Source organism: Macaca fascicularis, chromosome 6 (genome assembly GCF_037993035.2).
Source record: "Macaca fascicularis isolate 582-1 chromosome 6, T2T-MFA8v1.1".
In the NCBI taxonomy this organism is placed as follows: Eukaryota; Metazoa; Chordata; class Mammalia; order Primates; family Cercopithecidae; genus Macaca; species Macaca fascicularis.
In genome coordinates this window covers 82,777,971-82,801,667 of record NC_088380.1, presented here as the reverse complement: position 1 = coordinate 82,801,667, position 23,697 = coordinate 82,777,971, and the positions used below count along the sequence as shown (strand labels likewise).

General features: G+C 44.3%; 1 protein-coding gene across 3 annotated transcripts in view; it reads left to right on the top strand.

Moving 5' to 3' along the window:
• Positions 1–23,697, top strand: part of ARSB (arylsulfatase B) — a 192,796-nt gene that overhangs the window by 152,789 nt on the left and 16,310 nt on the right. Inside the window, exon 7 of one of the 3 annotated variants that reach the window (XM_005557234.5) lies at positions 6,354–6,959. The exons of the other annotated variants lie outside the window; for them this stretch is intronic. Coding sequence (XP_005557291.3) covers positions 6,354–6,355 — 2 coding nt within the window. The 3' untranslated portion in view covers positions 6,356–6,959. Of the gene's footprint in view, positions 1–6,353; positions 6,960–23,697 lie in introns of those variants that run through there. 3 annotated transcript variants of the gene reach the window in all.

The following is a 23,697-nucleotide window of genomic DNA, read 5'->3' as shown; positions in this document are numbered from 1 at the left end:
TATTGGTCAGACTGGTCTCGGACTCCTGACCTCAGGTGATCCACCCTCCTCGGCCTCCCAAAGTGCTGGGATTACAGGCGTGAGCCACTGCACCTGGCCTATCAGAGATCTTAATTTGACTTATTTCTGTTCAAATCAGATCTGACTCTTAAAGGCACCCATTTATTGCCCCAGACCTGACCATAGATGTTCTGCAGGATCTACACATACATTTGTTGTTATTTATGTTTCTACTTGCTTATGTTGAAGCCAAGTGGGTCCTGGGAGCATTAAAGGATATAGCTCAAGGACAGAGGCTTTTACCATAAATTGCCAAAGCCCACCCAGAGAAAGAACAGAGAGGAAGCTGTAAAGGATGTGTGGGTTTGGGGAGGGAAGCACAAACCAGAGAGAGTGAAGCAGTTGGATAATTGGTCAGTGAACAAGGACAGCAGTGGTCACCATAGCTGTTGTTATTTTGTGCCTACTAATGATCATTCTTTATCTCTCCCAGTAGAGAACTGATTGAAGTCCAGAAGACAAGGAGGGTACTGCTACAGAAGGGCCCAGAGGGATGCTGCATTTATTTCCTATCACTGTATAGCAAATTACTGTAAATTTAGCAGCTTAAAATAATACCCTTTTACTACCTCACAGTTCTGTAGGTCTGAAGGCTGGGCAGGCTCAACTGGGTTCTCTGCTTAGGGTCTCAGAGGGCTGAATTCAAGGTGTCAGTCAGGCTGGGCTCTTACCTGGAGGCTTTGCAGAAGAACCTTCTTCCGAGCTTGTTCAGGTTGTTGGCAGAATTCAATTGCTGTGGTTGTAGGACTGAAGTCCCTATTGTCTCCACAAGGACTACCCTCAGCTTCTCAAGTTCTTGTCCCATTGCCCCTTTCATGGTGAAGTCAGCCATGGAGAAGCTTTCTCTTGTTGAATCCCTCTCACATTTAGAATCTTTCAACTTCCCTTCTGTAACAAGCCAGAGAAAACTCCCTGCTTTTAAAAGGCTCATGTGATTAGGTTAGGCCCGTGCAGATCATCTCTGATTAGTAACCTTAATGGAATCTTCAGAATTCCTTTTGCCACCAAACATAACAAAATCACAGGAGTAACACCAGGGGGAGAAGATCATGGAGCCCTTGGTTCCACCTGACCTTGGAATGACACCTGGAAATCCAGGGTTCAGGGACCAGAAATCTGTGACTGAGGGTGGGACTGGGGAGTGACACACAGAAGGGAAATATTCTCCGGAAGCCAAACAGAGGACTTTTGGAGGCAGAATTTGCTGACAGAGCTAATCAAGCCCCTTTAATCAGTAAGAGTCTTTGTTGAGCACCTTCTTTGCTATGCCCTGTTAGGCACTAGAATAATGAAGGAGACAGTCCTTGCCCTTTAGAAATTCACAGTCTAGTGAGATTGTAAGAATCTCCTGGACTAAAAGTGCAGTCCTGACACAACTGTACCCTGGGAAATCTGTATATCTTCAGGAAAGGAATTTTGTGTATTTTACAGACTGGCCTGAGTACTCGCTGCTGTTGTAGCTACCACCAACTTTCTACTGAAGGTGATAACCCGGGGCATAAGAAATGACTTTAGACCCAAGGTTCTGAAAGGGCCCCTCAGGGCCTCGGGTGGCTCCTGCAGAAGTGGCAGAAGATGCGGGAACTAGGAACCTGGCATCACAGGAAAGTGCCTTCTCCAGGAAAGAAGGGGCCCCAGGAGGCTGTCTTACTTAGATCAACCATAAGCTACCACAGATGGGTCATTTCTTGTATTATTTCAAAATATCTCTGGAGATGAGAATTCCTTTGTGTCCTTATAGACCAAAGTTCTTTGTGTTACCTTTCCCCAAAAGTAAATTCCTTTCCCTTTATTCATTCTTTGTGGAAATAAAATGCAAGTCCTTTATACTTGTCTTAGAGTAATATGGCACATGCAGCTTACTTTCGAGCATCCCAGTGAATAATGTTTGGAACTTTTCTTATTACCTAATAGCATATAGAGAAAAGAGTGAAGTCAGCTAAAAACAGAAATTTTGAAAAGCCATCTTCAGGAAAATGTAGGCCCAGATGCTTTCCTCCACCTTTTTTGACAGGCTGCCACATACAGTTTCACAGGTTGCTAACTGCACAGGGGCACAGCCTGTCCTTCATTTGCCAAGTCACACTTTCTGGCACAGAGGGGGGTGTCTTGTTCTAATTTGTCTTTGTGGACTGCTCTCTTCTATTCTTGAAGCTGCAAGCCACAGTGAGATGAATGAAGAGCAGTCAGTCTCATAGAAAAAAGCAGGGAAAAAGCAATAGAGACAAGAAGGAAAGCCAAGGAAAGGATTCTTGCGGAAGGTCAGTAGGGAAGGGTGAGAAGAGGAAAGGAGATGACCATTATGATCTTCTAATTAGGAGTTTAGGGGAGATCGTTTGCCTTATTCAACAACAATGCAACTAGAAAATAAGCAATCTCTTTAAAATAGTGCTTTAGTACAGTCAGCTTCATGAAAAAATAATTGGGTTGTGATTAAAGTTACAGGCACAAGACTAAATAATCCCAACTCCTTTAATTTTGCACATTGTTTTTTGTTTGGTTGGCTGGTTGGTTTTGTTGTTTTAGTTTGGGGTTTTTACTTTGTGTGCCCTTACATATTCAACAAATACTTCTTGGTATCCATTGTATTCATAGCACTCTCTTAGTCCTTGTGTACAGGGGTCCTCAATCCTTGGTGTGCATTAAAGTCACCTGGGCAGCATGCTGAAAATGCAGCTTCCTAGACCCTCCCTTCATGCAACTTCAGGATCTCTGAGCTATATTTTGATCAAACATGCAAGCAATTTCTGATGATTCAAGGACCACACTTTGAGGAAGCTTGCTGTAGACATGGAAAGCATATAATCCGTAGTTCCTTGTCCTGGAAGAGCATGTAACTGAGTTAGGGAACAGGAGGTAGAGATACATGAAGATAACAAACAACACCCAACAGTTTGTGCTACAGAAGCAAGTGAGTAACAGAGAAAATGATAAGCCGGTGAGATATTAGGTGGGAAGAGGAAGAATGTTCCTTCATGGAATTCCCAGAAGACTTCAGAAAAAGAGAGTGGGTGTTTGAAAGAGAGGAGAGGCCATTTGAGTTGGGAAAAATATGTAAATAAAGGCACAGTAGCTTTATGTGGTGAGAGACTTAGGGAAAGACTGACTCGACATCTCACCGCTTCGTGATGATCCTTTTTGACCCACAGGTTTGTTCTCCTTTCTTATTAGGTTGCTGTTAAGAATATTTCATAAGGGATCACAGATGTGCATGTAAAAAGAGATTAACCACTTTTGAAATGTACGTGCTGACTGATTTGTGTTACACTATTGAAAAACTATATAGACTCCAAATGGCATCTGATTATTAACTTCAGATGCCAGAGTCTTTGATTAACAGCATGTCTTTTTGCTCTGTATATTTTCCTTCAGAAGTAGCAGGGCTTGCAGACATCTCAAGCTATGCCACAGAAGAGTCAAATAGAGGAAGTGATCATGAAATTAAATGTGAAGACAGTCTATTAACTTTTGCAGTACAGAACGTTTGTTTACTCATAAAATCCATATTTGGAGCTCATTCTTTCCAAATGGAATATTATCTAAGTGTTTTTGTTGGAGACAGTTTGGTACGTGTGTTTTATAGTTCTTTTTCTTTCACCCAAACAATTTTGTATATTAGAAAACAATTTCAGCAAATATTTTATATTTTAAAAATCAGAAGAAAATGAAGATGACCCTCTCTTTTGCCAATACTCGTAATAAATACAAAATGAGAAGAGATTTTTATAGTACTGCATTACTCCATTATCTGGAGTACAAATCACTGCTTTTTTTGTTTGTTTTTTGAGACAGGGTCCCCCTCTGTCCTCCAGGATGAGCACAAAGGCGTTGTCTCAGCTCACTGCATCCTTGAACTCCTTGGTTCAAGCGATCTTCCCACCTCAGCCTCCCGAATAGCTGGGACCACAGGCATGTGCTACCATGCCCAACTAATTTTTTATTTTTTTGTAGAGATGGGGCTCTTGCTTTGCTGCACAGGCTGGTCTTGAACTCCCAGACTCAAGTAATCCTCCCACCTCTGCCTCACAAAGTGTTGGGATTACAGGTGTGAGTCACTGTGCCTGGCCTAGCTTTTTTTAAAAGTGATAAATAAATGCTGTAGATATTATATCTAATGTTTAATTTTTATCACAGCATAAGTAGAAAAACTGTTCATAAAAATATATTGGCTGGGCACGGTGGATCACACCTGTAATCTCAGTACTTTGGGAGGCTAAAGCGGGGGGATCACCTGAGGTCAGGAGTTCGAGACTAGCCTGGCCAACATGGAGAAACCCCATCTCTATAAAAAATAGAAAAATTAGCCAGGGTGGTGGCACATGCCTGTAATCCCAGCTACTCGGGAGGCTGAGGCAGGAGAATCACTTGAACCCAGGAGGCAGAGGTTGCAGTGAGCCGAGATCGCTCCACTGCACTCTAGTCTGGGTGACAGAGCAAGAGGAAAAAAAAAAAAAAGGAAAGAAAAAAAAAGGAAGGAAGGAAGGAAGGAATTTACTTATTCCATCTCTGTACGCATAATTTGTAAACTTTTTTATCAATTATTATTATAAATTTTTTTGAGACAAGATCTCACTCTGTTGCCCAGGCTGGAGCATAGTGGTGTAAGCACGGCTCACTGCAGCCTCGATCACCTGGGCTCCAGTAATCCTCCCATATCAGCCTCCCAAGTAACTGAGACTATAGGCAGATGCCACCATGCCCGACTAATTTTTGTATTTTTTGTAGAGACAGGGTTTCGCTATGTTGCCCAGGCTGGTCTTGAACTCCTGAGCTCAAGCAATCCACCTGCCTCAACCTCCCAAAGTGCTGGGATTACAGGCATGAGCCACCACACTAGCCCATCAATTATTATTAAACTCATGTGTACCAGTACAATTTTAAGACCTCTAAGCTGCATTTAATGCTAAATTGTGATAGCGTGTGTATGTGTGTGTGTGTTTGAACAGAACGTTCATATGACTTCATTTCTGTAGTAATGTGATAATACAAATATTTGGGGTCATTTTAATCATATTAGCATTTCTCTCTACCAAATTGATCTTGATCGCTGTGTAGCCACTTCTCATCTTTTACATATACACATGTTACGTATCATTCAAACTTGACATTTCCTTGAACGACTTCCCCAGCCTGGTTTCGGATGATTGCTTGTTGAGACTTCGTCCATGCTCTGTCCTCCCCTGCCCACTGTAAATACTCTTCTTTTGGGCTAGGGGGCTGTGCCCTCTGGGGTATTGTTTTCCTTCCTGTTCAGTGCCCGTGCTCTTGCCTGTGTTTCTTCTGTGCCTTTCCCAGGACCTAGCAGACAGCCAAGCACCTGCCCACTGCTCTGTAAATACTGACCTGCACCTCAAGTGGGGTAGCCTCTGTGTACTTTCCCATTTCCAAGTTGATTTGCCTGTGAATCCCATATGTGAATACATATGCAGATGTCCCTGATGTGTTCTTTCCTGCTTGGAGGCACATGCAAGGATGTGGCACTTTTTCTAATTGCTTGAACAGTCAAGTGGATCTCTCTTAGGCAGCACTTGGCCAAAAATTCTGAATATTTAATCAGTGGTACAGGATTAGCTCAGTTGGCCAAAAAACAAAAAAATGTATGGATGAAATGTGAATACGCTGTTAACTTTTTCATCTGCCTTTATAATTAGTATTTTTCTAATATTAAGTTTCTGCTTTTTATACTGAGTTTTTAGGGACAAAATATGGGAAGGATTCCATATTCATTGCTTCACGCAATCTATAGTTCCTGAGATAACTATATAATTCTGAATGTTGATACACCCATAAGAGACTTTGCTTTTTCTTCTCACACATCTGTTTTGCTTTAGGCAAGAGAACTTTCTCATGCCAGAATGGCTACAGTGGATGTAGGCAATCTGCTTTATGTTGAGCCTCTGCAATTCACAGATGCAAATGTTTAAAAGGTTAACGTGGTTATTTCTTCATCTGAAACAAACGTCCCTAGTCACTACTTTTGTCCTTTAAAAAAAAAATTGTATTCTGTTAGAAATCCATTGTGTGTAATCCTTATACCCTTGTCTCATAATCCTCATATCAGAGCTGAATTAACTCTTTTGTGGCCTCCTGTGATGAATTTCAGTTGTCCTACTAGTTTCTCTTGCTAGTTTGATTGTGTCCTCTTGATGGAATTTAGGTTCTTAGGGAGAGAATGAGGGAAGCAGCTTCTCTACCCGGAACAGAATCCCATTAACCGAAAGAATGCCGCCCCACAAGAAAGTTTCTAGTGTGCCCATGTGTGACCTCAATTATTTAATCAACACATTTTCCAGAGCATCCATTGTTTCACTGCACCAGGAAATGGGGGCAAGACCGGGATGGTACATGGAGGCTAACCTCAGCAACTGCAGTCCAGTTGGAAAGATGAAACCTAACGTGAAGATAGGACGGCAGCGAGTTGTGAGTGTCAAACTCGTGCTTCTGCACTGCGCTCCTGCTGCCTCCAAAAGCAGGGGGAGCCTTCAGCTGATCACACCTACAGCTCTGGACATTTTTTCATGTTGTTAAATTTAACATTTTAGGATCTGAATTTTCTATAGAAACTTTACCTAACTTTTCTTGTATTGCGAATTTGTTGTATTGGGTAAGCCTTATGTGTAGAAAACAGTTTAACTATGTTAACAACACTAGGTCAAAGATTCAAAGCCTTTGAGAGCTTAGGAGAAATCCAACCCCAGTCATTTTCTGACACAGCTGAACACAGGACTCTGTGGTTGAAAGTTTCTGAAACTCCCAAAGCACAGGAAGGCTGACTACAGGTTCTAGTTAAAGATGTTAAACTCAATAGTCCCTGGTGGCGCTTACTGTTTGCAGCTGGAAGGCCTTGTATTTTCTTAAAATGCATCCTAAATAAAAACTCAAAAGCCATTCAATGCTAATTCAAGTTTCGTGGTTAATGGCGCAGCTTTGTTGGTATCTAGAATTAGAACCGTGTGGTGTGTCCCCCAGAAAACGAGCTCTCATGGCAAAAACAGGCAAACTCTACCCCCTGCCAAACTAACTGTCAGCAGAAATCTGGTCTGCTTTCTGAAATGGGATGTAGATTTCCAAATTCTCTAGACAATATCTTTCCAAAGCAAATGAGAAACAAATAACTCACAGGCACCAACTGCATTTTCTGTTCAAAGCAAGAGGGGTTTTCACTGTGCTGTTTTTACCTGTCATTTCACAACTCAGTTCTCTCTGGAGCATTTGTAGCAGGGGTACAAGAAATTCATGGGATCAGAGAGCTGGTTTTGGACATGAACTTAATCACTCCCATCCTTATTTCCCCCGCTTCCCTGATGCCCTGAATAGCAGGCTCTGTCCCCGAAAGAGAAATAAGAGTTGAAGAAAAGTCCACTTAACCTTTTCCTTTGGTAAGGAGGTGCTAGGAGGCCAGTGAAGCTTGTGGGGGACAGGAAGTTTGAGAAGTGAATGGAGATTAGGAGAACAGAGTTTGCTCCAGATGAGCTTTGGAGCTGTGCCTTTTCTTCTGGAACTCACTACTGGATCAAGGGATCTAGTGGGATGCCCACCACACTGGCCACCAGACCAAGCTTGATGGGAAGGGCCCAGAGATGGGTCCTGCTTGTGCAGTCTACAGCTGCAGCGTCAGCCACCTATTCCTCTCTGTGGCCCATGGTCAGCCAGAATCAGAGGGCCAAGCAATGGGCCTGTAGCTTGAGAAGCATGTCAGCAGGCTGGGGTTCAAGGCCAGGCCTACAGGCCTGCAGTGGAGAGAGCAAGGCTGGCTCCAGGTCCGACGGGCAGATTGCCAGGACGTGATTTTCAGGGCAGGAAAGCGGAGTGAAGAGTGACTGGTAGTGAGTGTGAGCAAACAGCAACCGAGTCACCTCTGCCTAGTGTCAGGCCTGGCTGCGGGCTCTGGCGGCCCTCAGCCTGACCATAGGATGGGTCTCCCAGCTTCAGCTGAAGGCAAGAAGTGCTGCTGACTTGGGGAGCTGAGCCACACCTGGCTCCTGCCCTCCTCCCTGAACATGTCTCCTTGTTGTTCCTCACTTTTTAGCTCTCCACGGGGCTGGCCCTTGTTGTAGACATAGAAGAGAGACACTGTGTTATGTGCCGAGAGCTCTGTCACAAGACACCTACACCACCCGCCATGGGTGGGCCTGAAATCCTCTCTAGGAGAATTACTCACCTGCTTAGAACCCCTCAGTGAGCCTCCAGTGCTTGCTCCAGAAGAAAGCCGGACTCAGTCCACGCCACAGAGGCCATGCACAGGCATGGCACCACCCAGTAGTCTGGCCTCATTCCCCAACCCTCTCCTCCGCTAGCTCCCTGCTCAGCCATGCCAGATCCTCCCCCTGTTCTCCCAATGTGCTGCCGTGCTTTTCCTCATGCTGTTCCCATTGCCCAACTGACCTTTCCTGCCTTTCTCTGCCTGGTAAAATCTGGCTTGTTCTTTGAGATCCAGTTCAAATGTAACCTTCCTTGGCAAGGCCTTCCCAGCCACTCTGACCACCACCTTTCCTGGCAGGATTGCACACTGATTTCACCTCTCTCGGTGCCCGCTCAGCGTGTTCTATGCATCTCTAGCCCATTATGATAGAGTTATTTATTCACAGTCTTTGTTAGATGCTAAATCCGTCCAAGACAGGGACCTGGACATCTGTCCATTCATCACTGGACCCCTCCCAGCACAGTGCCTGAAACACAGTTTGTCATTTATACATGTCTGTTTTGCACATCCGTTATCTAAGATGAAAGCCTGTAGATTTCATTAACATCTTAGCTCTGACTAGTTGGGAAATCAAAAGTAAGGCACATGGCACAGCTAACACATATTGACGTCTTGCTGTGTGCTGCCCTACCCACCCCACATCCAGCAAAAAGTCAGCCAGCCCATCGTTGACCCAAGCAGAGGGAGCCCAAGGGGCCATCCTGTGTCCCTCCAGCATTACTGCAAACAGGGTGGGGGCACCAGTGGGGGCAGGAGCGCTGACCTGTCTTGAAGGCTGGGAGTAAGATGGGTCCCTTGTGGCCTTCAAAAGTATTTGGACTTCTGAAGCTGCCTGTGGCTCTGGAAACCAGGGAAATGCTTTAGTGGGAGTGCTTCTGTGTGCGGGGAGGTGTAAGCGCAACATGAACTGTCTCACTCCACCCAGTACAGGATGTGCCCAGAGAGCACGCTGAGCTACCCTGTGCCAGCTGCGTGCTCTAGAACAGCGTCCTCCCAGCCACCCAGGAGGCCATGCAGGCCTTGTCAGAAAAGTGGCTTGAAAACCATGTGGAGTCAGACCATTTGAACACTAACTAGAAATGGGAGGCTATTAGGGAATTACCGTGAATGTTTTAGAAAACATTGCTCATCTTTGCACATTAAATTCCTACTAATATAGTAGTATCATGATTATGAGCGGTTTATTTTTTTAAGGATCCTTGTCTTTTAGGAGTATATGCCAAAATATTTACAGATGAAATATGATGGTTGGGATTTGCTTGGAAATAATATGGGGAGGAGGGGGTGGGAGGTAAAGATAAAGAAGATTGGCCACAAGTTGGTGATTGTTGGGTACATGGTGTTTATTATGCTGCTCAGTCTCCTTCTGTGCATGTTTGACATGTTTCCTGACAAGGTGTTTTTTAAGTATTTGAGAGATTAAGGGAAACAGTATTTTGTTCTCATTCCCTCGTTTCTTGGATTTGCTTTATTGTCCCTTTTCCTCACCCCAGGTTACCTCTGAGGATCTCCTAGTTAGAGAAGAGCGTCCAAATTTTTGGTCTATCTACCCTTTTGGTACTTTCTTAAAAGGCCTTCCCTTAAGGTTCCTCAAATATGTTTAAAAGGCTTTGGAAATTAGATGCATTTCCTCCCATTGGCTCAGGAAGGGGTGGGGAGCAGCACGTGGTACTGGAAACCAGGCTCCCTTGAAGTGCTGCTTGCCTGGGCTTCGGCTCCATTGAGATGGATCACTTGCTTCCGTCCCATGAAGAGTATGCCTTCCTGAGGCTGCAGAAGAGAAATGTGCCATTGTCACTGTGCCTGTATCCAAGCGAGCCAGCATGGGAGCATTTTAAAAGAAAGACACTTTCATATGGCTAAATCAGCTTGGAAGCCAACTGATGAAGATGTGCTATCTGATAGAGCTTGGGGACCACCAACCAACTGGGAACATACAATGTGGAGGGCAGGCTTGGCTCTGAATTATTGACTCTCTCAAGTGTTCCTATTATATCTCACTCTTAAGGAGGGAGACTAGAAGCTGTTAAGTCCAGTAGCTTAACATTTTTCAGAGTGGATTTTTTCTTGGCCTTATTTCTACCACCCTCATGTTCCCAGAACACCCCTTGCAATACCACACCCTGACACGGAATGCTCTGTGCTCACTGTATTGTCCTCAGCCATTTCCCACCTTCACGGCCCAGCTTTCTGCCAGTGCAGACCACAGGTATGGCGAGAGCATGCCAGCTGGTGGAGTCTTAAATGGAACTGTAGAGTTTTAGGGGATGTCTGCCCATTTAAGGTAACCGTCTTGTCTAGCGTCCTATCCATGTGCCACTTTCCAGTGGTGTGACTTGAAGGAAGCTACCAAAACCATATTTATCACGTTTAAGAGACCAGAGGGCCTATGAATAAATCATGAGTATGGAGAAGATGAAGTTGGAATCCAGGAGAAGCTGACGGTGGAGAATAATGAGGCAAATCTAATAGGCCAGAATGTCATCGGGTCAGTGTAGAGTGCCGTGTGTGGGCCACCTGCAAAGCGCAGGGTGAGGAGGAGTGGCTGACTAGGAACTTAATAGGAGGCAACAGTGTGGTGTGGCTGCACAGACCTACAAATGTTTTAAGATCCAGTTGCATGGATACAGGAGGCTGAAAGCGTCAATCCTGTAATCGATCCAGAGGAGAAGGAATCATACGTTGTTTCCTGTAAGCTTCTGAAGGGGGCCATCTCAGTAAATAATGGTTGTTCATATGAAAGTTATTATTATTTCTCTGATGATATGTGATACTGCATGTTGCATGCAGAAGATCTCTAAAGATCTTTACATATTAACAACCTATGACATCCTTCAGGTATACAATTGTTATGCATGCCAGGGGACACTGTGACTTTGTTATTGTTTTGTATTTTCTCTGCATATGGGTTAATTTTGTTTGATTATTGTCATCCCTTTAGTTCCTAACTTACACACTAGGGTGTTAGAGAGGAAGGTAATCCAGAAAAGATTTTATAATAATAACAATAAAGGCCACCCTAGTTTCTCTCTATTTTATTGCTCAGCACTTGATGTGCATTAGTGCATTTAACGCTCACAGAAACCCAATGAAGGTAGGTGGTAGTGTTAGTCTCATTTTACAGAAAAGCAAAGTATTAGAAAGTTAAACGATTGGCCCCCAAGGCCGCACAGCTAGAAAGTGACAAAGCGGGGACTCCGGGAGCCCAAGCTCGCAGTGCCTCTCCCTGGTGTTGCTCTTTCCACAGCAGTGAATAACTGCTCCTCTGAAGTGCTCCTTGCCTGGGGTTCAGCGCCGCAACCAGTTCCACAGGCATCAGGTCTACGTGTGACTGTGCCTCAGAGCCCACAGAGCCACCCGGCTGCTCAGTCGATGATAATCAAAAATTTTACATTTGCTTCCACTGGACATTCCTGCTCATCCAGCCACTTTCCTTATCAGAGGACAAAGGCATGCTGACCATATGTTTATTATCATTCCTCCTCTTTCCTGCTGGTTTTTCTAGTCAAGGTCAGAGAGGACCAGAAACACCCAGTGCTGAGAAGAGTGAGCCTGGCTTTCTGAGAAATGGTTCCTGCCTCTGTGGAAAGCAGTAAAAGAGCCTCCAGTAGCCTCTTCCTTGAGTGGTGGAGAGTGGATAGAAGGGAAAACAGTTAGAAGTAACAATAACGAATAGAAACAGAAAGACATCTTTCTTCCTAACAACCTCATTTTGTTTTCCGTCTAATCGTATTAAATTTCACATACTTGGTATAAAATTACTACAGTGTAGGTTCTGATAATGTCTTATAGCTGCCTGTGTGCCTCTTTGGCTGAATTATGCTCTGATATGTCCCTAATATGGCAGATTCTCCAAACAGATAAGTGGAAAGTAACTCCGCATACAGGTAAACGTGATGGGACTGTAGGATTAAGCCTTTTCCTTGTTATGCAACTCAGCAATTATTAGGAAAAGGCTGGGTGTTTTCAGCAGCCCCTGGGAAATGTGATTCATGACATGACAACATTGGTCGGGGTCTCTGTTTCACTCCCCAGCATGTGCTCATTTGAGTAAGTCTGTGAGGAACTTCCCACTTGTAAGAAACAGTATCTTGTGTGTTGATGTCACTAAACCCTGGAAGCTGGATGCTGTGTCCCCGCTAATGGTCTCTGGTTGGCAAATATACACGTGACTCTGAGCAAAGTACTATGTGTAATATAAAAGGAGCTTGAAGGGCGTAGTCCCTGCCCTCAAGTCCCTGGCCTTGATTTTATAGAAGATTTGCCATGGATCTGGAAGACGCATGGAGCACGGGGCAGCATTTCCCCATTCTCTCAGTGTGCACAGGTATAATGGCCACTGTCTGGGAGCTAGAAGGTTGGAGGCCAATGACTGCACCCAACCATGCTGGGGACAGAAAGGCCAGTCCCTACCAGGCTATCCACACTGGTTAAAGTAGGAACCACCCATTGTTGTCTCCTCTCCAGGATCCACTCTTTGAAAGCATTTGGGTAATTACAGCTTGCCTTTCTGCCTTTGGTTGTTAGTTTCAGTGTCTTAATTATCTGCCGTGTCAAAAGATTTCTCCTGATCCCTCTGAGCTCTCTCCCTTTTGCTCCTAGTGGTGTTTTCACCCTGCTTGGTAAGTTAGAATTGTACAGTGGTTTCCATTTCTTCTGTCATATAAACAGCAGGCAGTTTCCAACCTTCCCATCCTCTCTAACTTACTCTCTACTTTTTTTCCTTAAGAGAGGCTTATGTGATGACATTGACCAAGTAAGTCCTCTAACCTCAATGATAGGATGGTTTGGATGGGGTGGCAAGAAAAGGAAAAAGGAATTCAATCAGTTTGGATTTTTAGAAAATCATGCTGAGCTGAAGTGACACACTTTTTTTTTTTTTCCCACAGAAACTGAGTCTGAGGGGATCTTTTTTTTTTTTTCGTTGCACATTTTGGTTACATCTGCAGTGAGCAGCTGCTAATCCTGAGAGACTTCTCTTCCCTGGTATTTCTTACCTTTTGCAGGAGTCTCACTGTGCCTGTGTCTTATGTGAGCTCCTTGAAACAAAAGAACGTTAATGGCTAAAGACTGTTAGAGCCATTTGGGTGCCTGCTTATACCTTTGACTCAGCAGCACTGCCAGGGCCCTGTCTGGCTCTGCCAGGTACCCTCGGGTGGGAGAGTAAGGGCACTGAAACCACAAATCGGCCCTTGACCGGACCTCCAGCTCCTTCCCTGCAGGGAATAGCACTGGAGTACAACTTCTAGTACAAAGTAGGTGTTCAATAAATAATCGTCAAATGGTATAAAACCAGTTCCTGGCCCAGCACAGGTGCAGGGTAGATGCTCAATAAGTATTTGTTGAAGTAACGAATACATTACTGCATTCCACGGGGGAAGAATTCTGGTCTTATTAGCACTTGCATCATTTGAAGCTCTGCAAGGGCTCTGGGCTGGATCTACTAGGAAAGCAGCCTGAGCAGGGAAGCAGATGGCTGATCAAGCCCTCCAGCCGAGGAGACCAGGACTGTTTCTGTGGGAACTTGGATGCCACTGACCTCACTCATGGAAGCTTGCAAGAGTGGTGCAGGCCCCAGTGGAGCAAGGCCAAGGCTCTGTCTCCTCCCTTTGGCAGTTGGAAAGCAGCACACACTTGGCTTTGCCAGGCCCCAGCTTCAGCGGCCTTCATAGCCCAGTAATTACCTCCTGATCAATGGAGGGAGGGATGTGTGTAGAAATCATTTTTTAGTAGCACATAATTCTCTTGGAAAAGCCCCAGTAAGCTGCCGACTTTCTCTCACGTGTTCAGAGGATACCAAGGGACTGACGGGCTAATTTAATCGTATTCATACAAGAGGCAGCCGTCCCTAGTGCAGAGCGGGGTGCGTTAGGGAGAATTGTCTGTCAGGAGGCTGGAGCTCCAGCTTCAACATGGAATGAAAACACTCTCCGTGAAAGCAGATGAGTCCCACCGGGGAGGAAACTGACTCTCTCCGTGGCCCTCAGGGCCTGCTCTTCATCTGTCTGCAGAAGGCTCTTCATCGCATTCAGATAAGTGTTTCACTTGAAGGACAGCAAACACAACCAAATAATGACCTAGATGTCCCTTCCTCATGTTTTCAAACAGTCCCCCTTCTCTTTAATCCCTACAGGAGAAAATTTCCTGGAGTTGAGATCTTAAGAGACATTGGTTCATTTAAGTCCGTTATGAGACCTTCACAGGGCACCCCTTAAATCTGGCAGTAGGACCACAGGTTTATCCTGGCCACAAATGGAAAGACTTTGTTCCTGTTCCCTCTCAGGTATCAATGCAAACAGAACAGTTCTAACATTTTTAGTATGGCCTCCCCACCGTGGACACCAATTGGCTGAGCCAGGGAACTGTACTTCTATTTCCTCATCTATGCAAAGGGGAACTCAGCTTAGATGATGTCTGAGGCCCCTTGAGAACCTGAGTGCTCTTCATTCTGTAATAATTAGCTCTCTAATTAGTTTCTCTTCTCTAAACTTTATTCTGCTCCACGGCCTCTGTTTAGGGGTGGAAGGTGGATGCTGTACCCCAGTGTGTGTTTCCTGGAGCTGTTTCTCAGCCTGCTGCTCTGTTCTGTCCACTCTCTATCTGTCCCTATTGCGATCATTCTCTAATCTAACCATGACTGCAGCACTCTAGTTCATTCATTTATTCATCATATTTCTCAAACACCCACACGGTGCTAGGTGCTGAATGAACAGTACACTGGTGAACAAGAGTCATGATCCCTGCTTTTTTTGGATCATATACTTTTCTAGAGAGACATGTATTAAAAACATTTAATTTAATTTAACAAATATAATTTAATATTAAATATATTAAATAAATACATAATGATAAATTGTAAGACGTGTTATGGAAGATGAACAGGGGTTGCCCTGATTTAATTTGGGAGGTCAAAAAATAGCTGCTCTGAGGAAGTGTTATTTGATCTGAGACCTGAAAAAGGAGTTATCAGGCAAGGAGTTGTAGAAAGTGCTCCGGGTAGAGGAAAGAGCTAACACAAAGACCCTTGCAGCAGGGAAGGGCAAGACTGGATGAACAGAGCTTAGTGTGCCCAAAGAACTGAAGGAAACCAGTGTGGTTGGAACATACACAGTGAGAGCAGCGGGGTGAGATGAGACTGGGAGAATGACAGATTAGTTAAGATAACTCTGGCTGCTGGAACAAACTAAAACCGACATTCAAACAGTATAGACTTTTATTTGTCTTTCGCAGAAAGTGCAAACTAGATATTCCTGAGCAGTTAGACATCCCTGTTCAAAGCAGTGTCTTAGAGACCACAGCTCCTTTCATTTTGCAGCTCTGCCATTTTTAATGAGCTGCCAAAGCCAGCATGCTTGTCTGCATGGAAGGCTGTGCACGAGAGGGTTTTCTGGGCCCAGGCCTGCCTGGAAGTGGTGCTCCCAACCCCACTCACATTCCACCGGCACACGCCCGACTGCAAGAGAGGCTGAGAAATGTGGTCAGAGTGTGATCCCAAGGAGACGGGGCAGATGATGCAGACCCCGTGGGCCATGTTGCAGTTTCAGCTTTATTCCTAGTACGCTGAGGAGTGTGAGTGAGAGTGCACCTGTGGCAAATCCATCAGCATCTCTAAACCTACACGTTCAATTGCTCATGTCATGCAGTTCATCTCCCTCCAAGAGCAACATCTCTCACGTTTTCTTCCAGTGATGCCATTCGAGACCTCGCAGTCCTTTTTCCTGCTCTATTCGTCATCTAGACTTACTTGACCAATCCAACCCTGAACTGGTTCAGTACTTGTCCAACTAGACTCTTCAATTGGTTTCTTTCTGCTCTGATACAGAATGCTAATTTACATATTTACAATGTAGACCATCCCCTTCCAGTGATAGAATTATTCCTGGCTGTTGTGTAGAGCAACTGTTTTGCATTGTCAGGTCATCCTGGAAACTTAATTAGTAATCACAGTATAATGAACGTGGAGATGTATCTTTCTAAAACACAACTTTCATCGCTGCTCAAAAAATTTTACTTGCTTCCAATTACCTACTGAATAAAGTTCTAACTTCTATATGTTGGAGGTACTAACACAACCCATCTTTTCCTGACAATTCTTACTTTGTCCTCCTCAAGCCAGCCAGGGTGCTCAACTATCCAGAGTCCAAACAAACTTGGTGAATTCCCACCTTGTACTGTTCCACACTCTGCCAACACTCTGTTCCTGGTCATCCTCCTCTCTGAATCCTACTGTTGTTTTAGTGCAAGGCTTCATCCCCTAAGTCTCACCCTCTCTGGAAAGTCTCCCCTCCAACCAACCAGAAATAGACTTTCCGTCTCTGGAGTTCTGTAGTACTTACTCTTCAGAGTAATTAATGCTTAAATTAAATTGGGTCTTACCACTCCTTTGGCATTTATCATGTATTGCCTTTTATTGACATTTATTCTCCCAATTCATTCTAAGCTGCTTAAGTAGAGATACTTTTTCTGGTATCTAAAACAGTATCTTGCACACCCTCCAAAAAAAAGAATTAACTAATTAATGTTTTTCTGTAATTCCTGTGACACCTTACACAGTTTCTTAAACATGGCAGATGCTCAAAAAATTCTGTTGATTTGTTATTGTTGTTGTTTTAGTATATGACCCCCTCTAAAATGCAAAGCCTTGGTCAGTTAAAGGGGAGTGCTTTTTCTGGGAATTCCAGCCCCAATCGGAGGTCTGGGTAAAATGCACGCTGGGGAGGGGAGCCTGTGAGTGCTCCTCCAGCCTCTGTGCACAGCCTCCTGCTTTGCTGCTGCTTTTTTTTTTTTTTTTTTTTAAATTGAGACAGTGTCTTGCTCTGTCACCGGGGCTGGAGAGTGCAGTGGTGTGATCTTGGTTTACTGCAACCTCTGCCTCCTGGGTTCAAGTAATCCTCTTGTCTCAGCCTCCTGAGTACAGGTGCACACCACCACACCTGGCTCATTTTTGTATTTTTAGTAGAAATGGGGTTTTACCATGTTGACCAGGCTGGTCTTGAACTCCTGACCTCAAGTGATTTGCCTGCCTCGGCCTCCCAAAGTGCTGGGATTACAGACGTGAGCCACCGCACCTGGCCCCTACTTTGCTTCTTTTGCTCATTCAGGAAGCCAACTCTGGGTTTGTCACAGAGTGTTTGCTTACAAATATTCCCACTTTTTCACTCACAATCCTTCTTTCACCAAGAAAGAGGTTGGTCGCAAGGTGTAGGGGTGTTGCCCTGGGACTCTGTCTTTTGAATTTTCCCTGCTATCAAGATTTTTCATCTGCCAAACCCTATGAGAGACAGAAGAGGGCATCAGATCAACCAGCCAAAGCTTCAAAATCTGCCTTGACTCTGTGGGGTTCTGCTCACCTACACCTTTGTAGGGTACCATCCTCTAGTAAAATGAGCCTCTACTATGATAGCGGGCCCCTCAATTCTATTTCTAAATCTGCCTGATTCTAAACATTCTTGTTTGAGTCAGATGGAAAATTCAGTTCTGTTTCATTTTTCTCCCCATCTTAATTGGTTTTCCGTATGCAGGTTCAGAAGTAGGATTTTGCTGTACACATCATCCTTCATGTGAGTAGGCGAGCACCAGCATCAGGGGAAGGAAAAGAGGCAAACTGACTGTTAGGGAGGGAATCTCTCTCCAGACTCGGCTAGCTAGCGAGCACAGATCCAGATTCTGCCTCTCAAATGAGTCATTTCATGAATGTGGCTGAAGTGTCTAACGGTTGGCATTTCTCAGGAAGCACGCTGGGATTATGGATGTGAAAGTTAACGTGGGTTGTTTGAGAGAGGACTGAGGTTTCAGAAATCTCAGGATGTCTGTCTGTGAGCTCCATAATCAAGCTGCCAAATTCAAATCTGCATCTACGAATTCTTGAGCACTTGAGGTGGGTGCCCTCTGAAGCTGAACCTTTTCAAAGCTGCTCTGAAGAGTTGGGTGGCACCTCCTTCATATTTCATTCTAAGTCAGTTGTAGAGCTAAGAAACCATCTTTGCTTACTGTCTCAGATGTGTTTCCAGTTTTCGTTGGAAAGAGAAATTGTGTTCTGAATCCCAGTTCCTGTGAGACCCTGATAACTTCTCAAAATATAAAACATCCTTAGTTTCAGCAGGGCTGCTGCCAAGAACTAGAGGAGGCTAGAAAGAGTTGTCTCAAATGTTTGCTTTTTTACCTTTGGCAAGCATCACCTAGTGGCCCTCATGTCAGTGATTACAGGGTTTGTGTAACATGCCAGGGTTTGGGCCGTGGATAGCAATGTTGTGGAGGGCTGCTCTTGGAAGAACGCCAACCAGCTTCAGTTTTCTGCACTGTAATTATTGCCAGTGATAGCCCAGTGTGGGCTCCCAGGGTCAAGAGGGATATAGCATCACCAAGCTCCCCAGAGGGGGCGGGCCCACCTGACAGCCATTAAAAGGCTGATTCTGTGGGCAGGGCCCTTTTTCCAAATTAAGTATTAAGTGAACATTATTTCATCTTTATCCAAAAATGTGCTCAGAGCCTAGACACGTTTTTCCTGCACACCGGCATATGAACTGTGCAACACAGGGTGAGCTCAGTCTTCAGCAAGGCGTTTTGGATGGTGAGGCTTTGTGGTTGGGATTGCACCAAATGCCATGATGGGGGCGGGGGGGGCCTTTCTCCTTTCATCCCTCGCCAGAGACTCAGCCTGGGCCGTGCTCATCATCATAATCACAGGCTGAAGAGGAATATTTTGGGTTTAGTTTCCCTTTCTTTTTTTTTTTTTTTTTTTTTTTTTTACACACAATGCCTATTTATAACCATTTGTTGACAGACTCTACCAATTACTGTAAAAAAACGTGTATTTAGAGAGAGACAGACCAAAAATGTGAATTCAATGGTGGCCTTAGTTCTGTATTTGATTAGCATCTGCTAGTGCCAGAACTGGAGATGGCTGTCTGTTGTCACTTTAATTGGAGGATGATTAGAAAAAAATACTTGCTTTTCTTCCAATCTTATCTTTGTTGTTACCAGCTCATCAGATCCACAAGTTCATGTTTATTATGGCCATTATATGTTAAAAGCTCTGTGCATTTTCTGTCTCCACATCATCTGTAACATCCTGTTGCCAAATCCAGTTATCTCCTTTCCTGCTTTCTCATACTTTCCCTCTCTTTGACATTAACCATTTTTTCCATGGAGTGTTTTCCCTGACTTCTGAGGCCTTTTTCTAGTCTAACTCCTCCTTCTCTGTCTTTTAGAGGCTCCTTCCCCTCTGCTTTGCCTTTCAAATGGTGGTTCTTTCCAGAATTCCATCCTCCTCCCTGTTCTCTTCTCAGTCCATGTATTATTTCCACCTCAAATACAGCCAGAAGAAGTGAAGACAAGGCACACAGTTTGGGAGCCCAGGACTTGGCAGTGGACATCGGATATTAGAGAGGGGTTGCCCATAAAGCTATCTTAGGGGCAGCTGAATATACAGGATCTCTGTGACTCCTACCCCTACCCCAAAAAGCAGGATGGCTCATGGGGGCAGCAGAAAGGTGATGGAGCCAGAGAGAGTAGGTCAGCTATTGTCCATGGTGGATATCGGGAGAGACAAGCTGAAGAGGTTGAACCTGTTTTGATGGCCAAGGCCAGGAGATGGATGTCAATATCCCTCTGTGAAGTGTAGGAGTGGAGCACCATCGAAGGAGTGATGTGAGAAGGAAGTGAGAAGGCTGGGCTTTGTTTTGTGTGCAGGTTCGCCCGGGCTAGAGGCACCGTGTTTGGATACACAGAAGAACAGTCTGGGTTAGAGATAAGATTCTGGAGTCTAGAATGCCCAGCGAAATGTTGGGCATGGAAACTAAAGGAATGAAAGCATTGAAGAGATGAACAGAGAAAAAAGAATAAGCAAATGAGGCTGAAAAGAATGGCAGGTAGAGGCCGGGCACAGTGGCTCACGCCCGTAATCCCAGCACTTTGGGAGCCCGAGGCGGGCGGATCACGAGGTCAAGAGATCGAGACCATCCTGGCCAACATGGTGAAACCCTGTCTCTACTAAAATTACAAAAATTAGCTGGGCGTGGTGGCGGGCGCCTGTAGTCCCAGCTACTCGGCAGGCTGAGGGAGGAGAATCACTTGAACCCAGGAGGCGGAGGTTGCAGTGAGCCGGGATCACGCCACTGCACTCCAGCCTGGTGACAGAGCGAGACTCCGTCAAAAAAAAAAAAAAAAAAAAAAGAATGGCAGGTAGAAATGACGGCTAACCCAGATGGAGCATTTTCTCTGTGCCAGGCGCTACAGTAAGTGCTTTGCATGCATTTTCTCACTTAGAGGCTGAAAAGGGGAAGGATACCTTAGAAAGAAGAAAATTTCAAAAAGAGAGACCCTCCTTCTGCCTTGATCATATTTGTCACTCTTTCTTTACCTGTTGCATTGGCCATCCATAGGCCCTTCCTGGATCCTCCTGGGGAATTGGTATGTCTTTTGTAATCTCCTAGTGCTTCGTGCATTTTATTTATTCAGACAACAAATGTTTATTCCACTATTTTAGAATTTATGGTGGTTAAATAAAATTATTTTATTATTACCTGCTGGACTCCAGCTTATTCATTCAAAAGATTTAGTGTCTAACACATATAGTGGTCAACAAAATCGGTTATTTGTTTAGTAAGTAAATGAATAATATGAAATAAGCTATTTTTTCAAGACTCACTTTAAACCAAAGCATGAGAAGAGCTCTTATCAACCTATTTCAGGTATAGATGGCTTAATTTACTACAACAGTCATGAGTTGAGGATTCATTGAATGGTTGTTTTCTGTTGTTTTTGGTTTACACTGCTCAATCGACACTCCGGCTGATGTCAGACATTAACCAATTGTTGAAGTTCCCTGTAACACCAGCACATTCTCTGAATACTTACTATGCACAATGCAATAATGATTAACATTTGAACTCTGTCTAGGCTGAGTACGCCACATCAAAGCTCTTTTTTCACTAGGACTTTTAAAATATCAAATATGAACTGAGTGAGTAGGTGTCAGAGAAATTGACTTTGTAAACTGAAAATCATAAACTTAAGATTCATTTGAAATACGTCATGTGGAGTGCATATATAAAAATTATGAGTATTTTGATTTGTCCCCTGTAGGTAATAAATAACATCTGTAATATTCCTCCTCACCTTTTTCTGATTAGCTTCATGTCTGGCATATTTTTCCCAACACTCCTATTTCGTGTTATAAGAATTTCACCAAGGACAGACAGGATTCTAAGTAAGTAGTGAGGGTGTAATAGAAAACTTGCGGCAATCAGGTTCAAGTTCAGAAATGAGGGAAATATTTAGTGGTGGTCAGGCCTCCCTATTTTACTCTTCTTTGGTACACGCTGGCAGAGCTGCACAGGCCCTGAGGGCGGCAGTGCCTGTGAAAGGCACAGGGTCTGGGGCCCACTATAGTCTAGACCCACAAGCCAGCCCCCACTTCCCCACAGCTGGCGTGGCTCCCAGCCCCCTCACTCCCCACATGTTCCTGCACCCACATGGGGGCATCCAGCAGAGTGCCCTGGGCCACCAGCATCCCCCTGGGGTCCATGGAGCTGGAGGGACCTCTGGAGACTCCCAAAGGTGAACCAAGGTGGACATTGGCCAGCTCTGCTTTCAGCTGTTTTGTATGATGGGCAGCTGTACAGAGTTTGTTCGGAAGGAAGATTTTGCCCTTAAAAGTTTGAAAACCACTGCCTTAACTGCGTAATTTCAATAACTACTATATGATGATGATGATAATAATAGTAGCTAACATTTATTGAGAGCTTACTATGTGCCAGGGACAAACTATGGGCTTTCAATGTACTATCTCATTTAATTCTCCCAAAAAAACTCTCAGGTAGTTACTGATTTTATCAGTGAGAAAACAGAGGCGAAGTAAAATGCCCATGGTTACAGAGTTATGAAATAGCAGAACTGGCCCAGTTAGTCTGGCTCCAAAGCCAGGGATCTCAATCTTGCTGCTAATACTGCTATTAATTAGCTCTGGTAAAAGTGAAGAGGCAGCCTGGACAACTGGAAAACAGCAGAGCACATGTTTAGTAAGTGCCTATGAAAGTCAGGCATTAAATGATGCTTGAGCCCCAGTTACTCTGAGCTTCACTCTATCCCTCTTACCCCACTGGCCTCACCTAGTTTTGGAAAAGTTTGACAAGCACTGAGACAAATAAGTGTAAAAAGAAAAAATTGGCTTGTAAATACTCCCCAAATATCCTGCCTGATAAAGCATTCTTCCTCCTCTCCCTCCTTCTCCTTCCTATCACCTCTCCCTTTGCCTTTCTCCCCCACTCCACCTCTCTTCTTTGTTTTCTGTTTTCTTTTTGCCTCCCTTATCAGTCCTGTCTTCTTTGCCTTGTGTTAGATTCTTTAGGCTCCTATTTCAGGACAGGTCACATCTACTCTTGCTTCTACACTAGGACACACCCTCCCCTCTTACTACTCAGTGTTAGTTCACTGGCCTCAATAAACACTGGATGTTTTTATTTTATTTCATGTTTGTGCAATTGAAGACAATTGAATTCATTCTGTGTTTTTTCTTTTTTCCAAAATGATATATGAATTAGAATCGCCCTTTGAGCCAAGAACCCTGGTGGGTTTGTTTTTTTTTTTTTTTTTTTTTTAACAGGGCCACAAGCCCAGGAATGAAAAATCAGTTCATAAAATTAATAGCAAGCAAATTTAGAATCCACTACAGCACCTATAGCCAGCTTGAAGTAAGCCTGAGAAGCAAACTCCTACAGGATGAGATTGATTCCAGCAGTGTGGTTAGATATTTGGAAATGCCTAAAGAAATGTTTATGCTCAAGTTAAGGTTGCAGCCGAAACCATATAACTTGAGAATTTCTGGGGCCTAAATGTATGGGCTTTACAGAAGGTACTACATTGCTTTGTGCCTGTGCCCAGATCACTCTTCTCCTTTCTACTTTCCTCCCATGCTGCCCCCAGCACACACATACTTGCCTCATCTCCTCCTAAAAAAATAATAAAAATTGAAATATTTCTAATGCCTATTCAGCTTTCCAGTTTCATCTAAGACCTCACTTCTTCAGGGATATCTTCTCCTTTCCCTAGACTAATCGAGGTCCCCACCTTGCCTTCCTAGAGCCCCCATCCCTGACCACAACACCCATCATAATTGATCATCACTGCTTGTCTCCTGGCCTTCCTCCACTTGGCTGTGTGCCCAGCAGCTAGGACTAGTTCAAGAAGTATTTGTGGACGAAGTAAATGAATCTACTCTGGGGAGACCATGGCCACAGGGTCCAGACAATTCTCAGCTCTCTGCTGTCTCCTTACTCTTCCTTTCCAGACTCTGATTCCCAAGCAGTTGAGAGGACATCTTTTTGTTTCTTCCATTCTGAAATTCACTGACCAACTGAGTACATCTATGCTCATAAACATTTGATTTAGCTATAAAATCTATTTTACATAAGAATGCCAATTAGAGTAGAAAC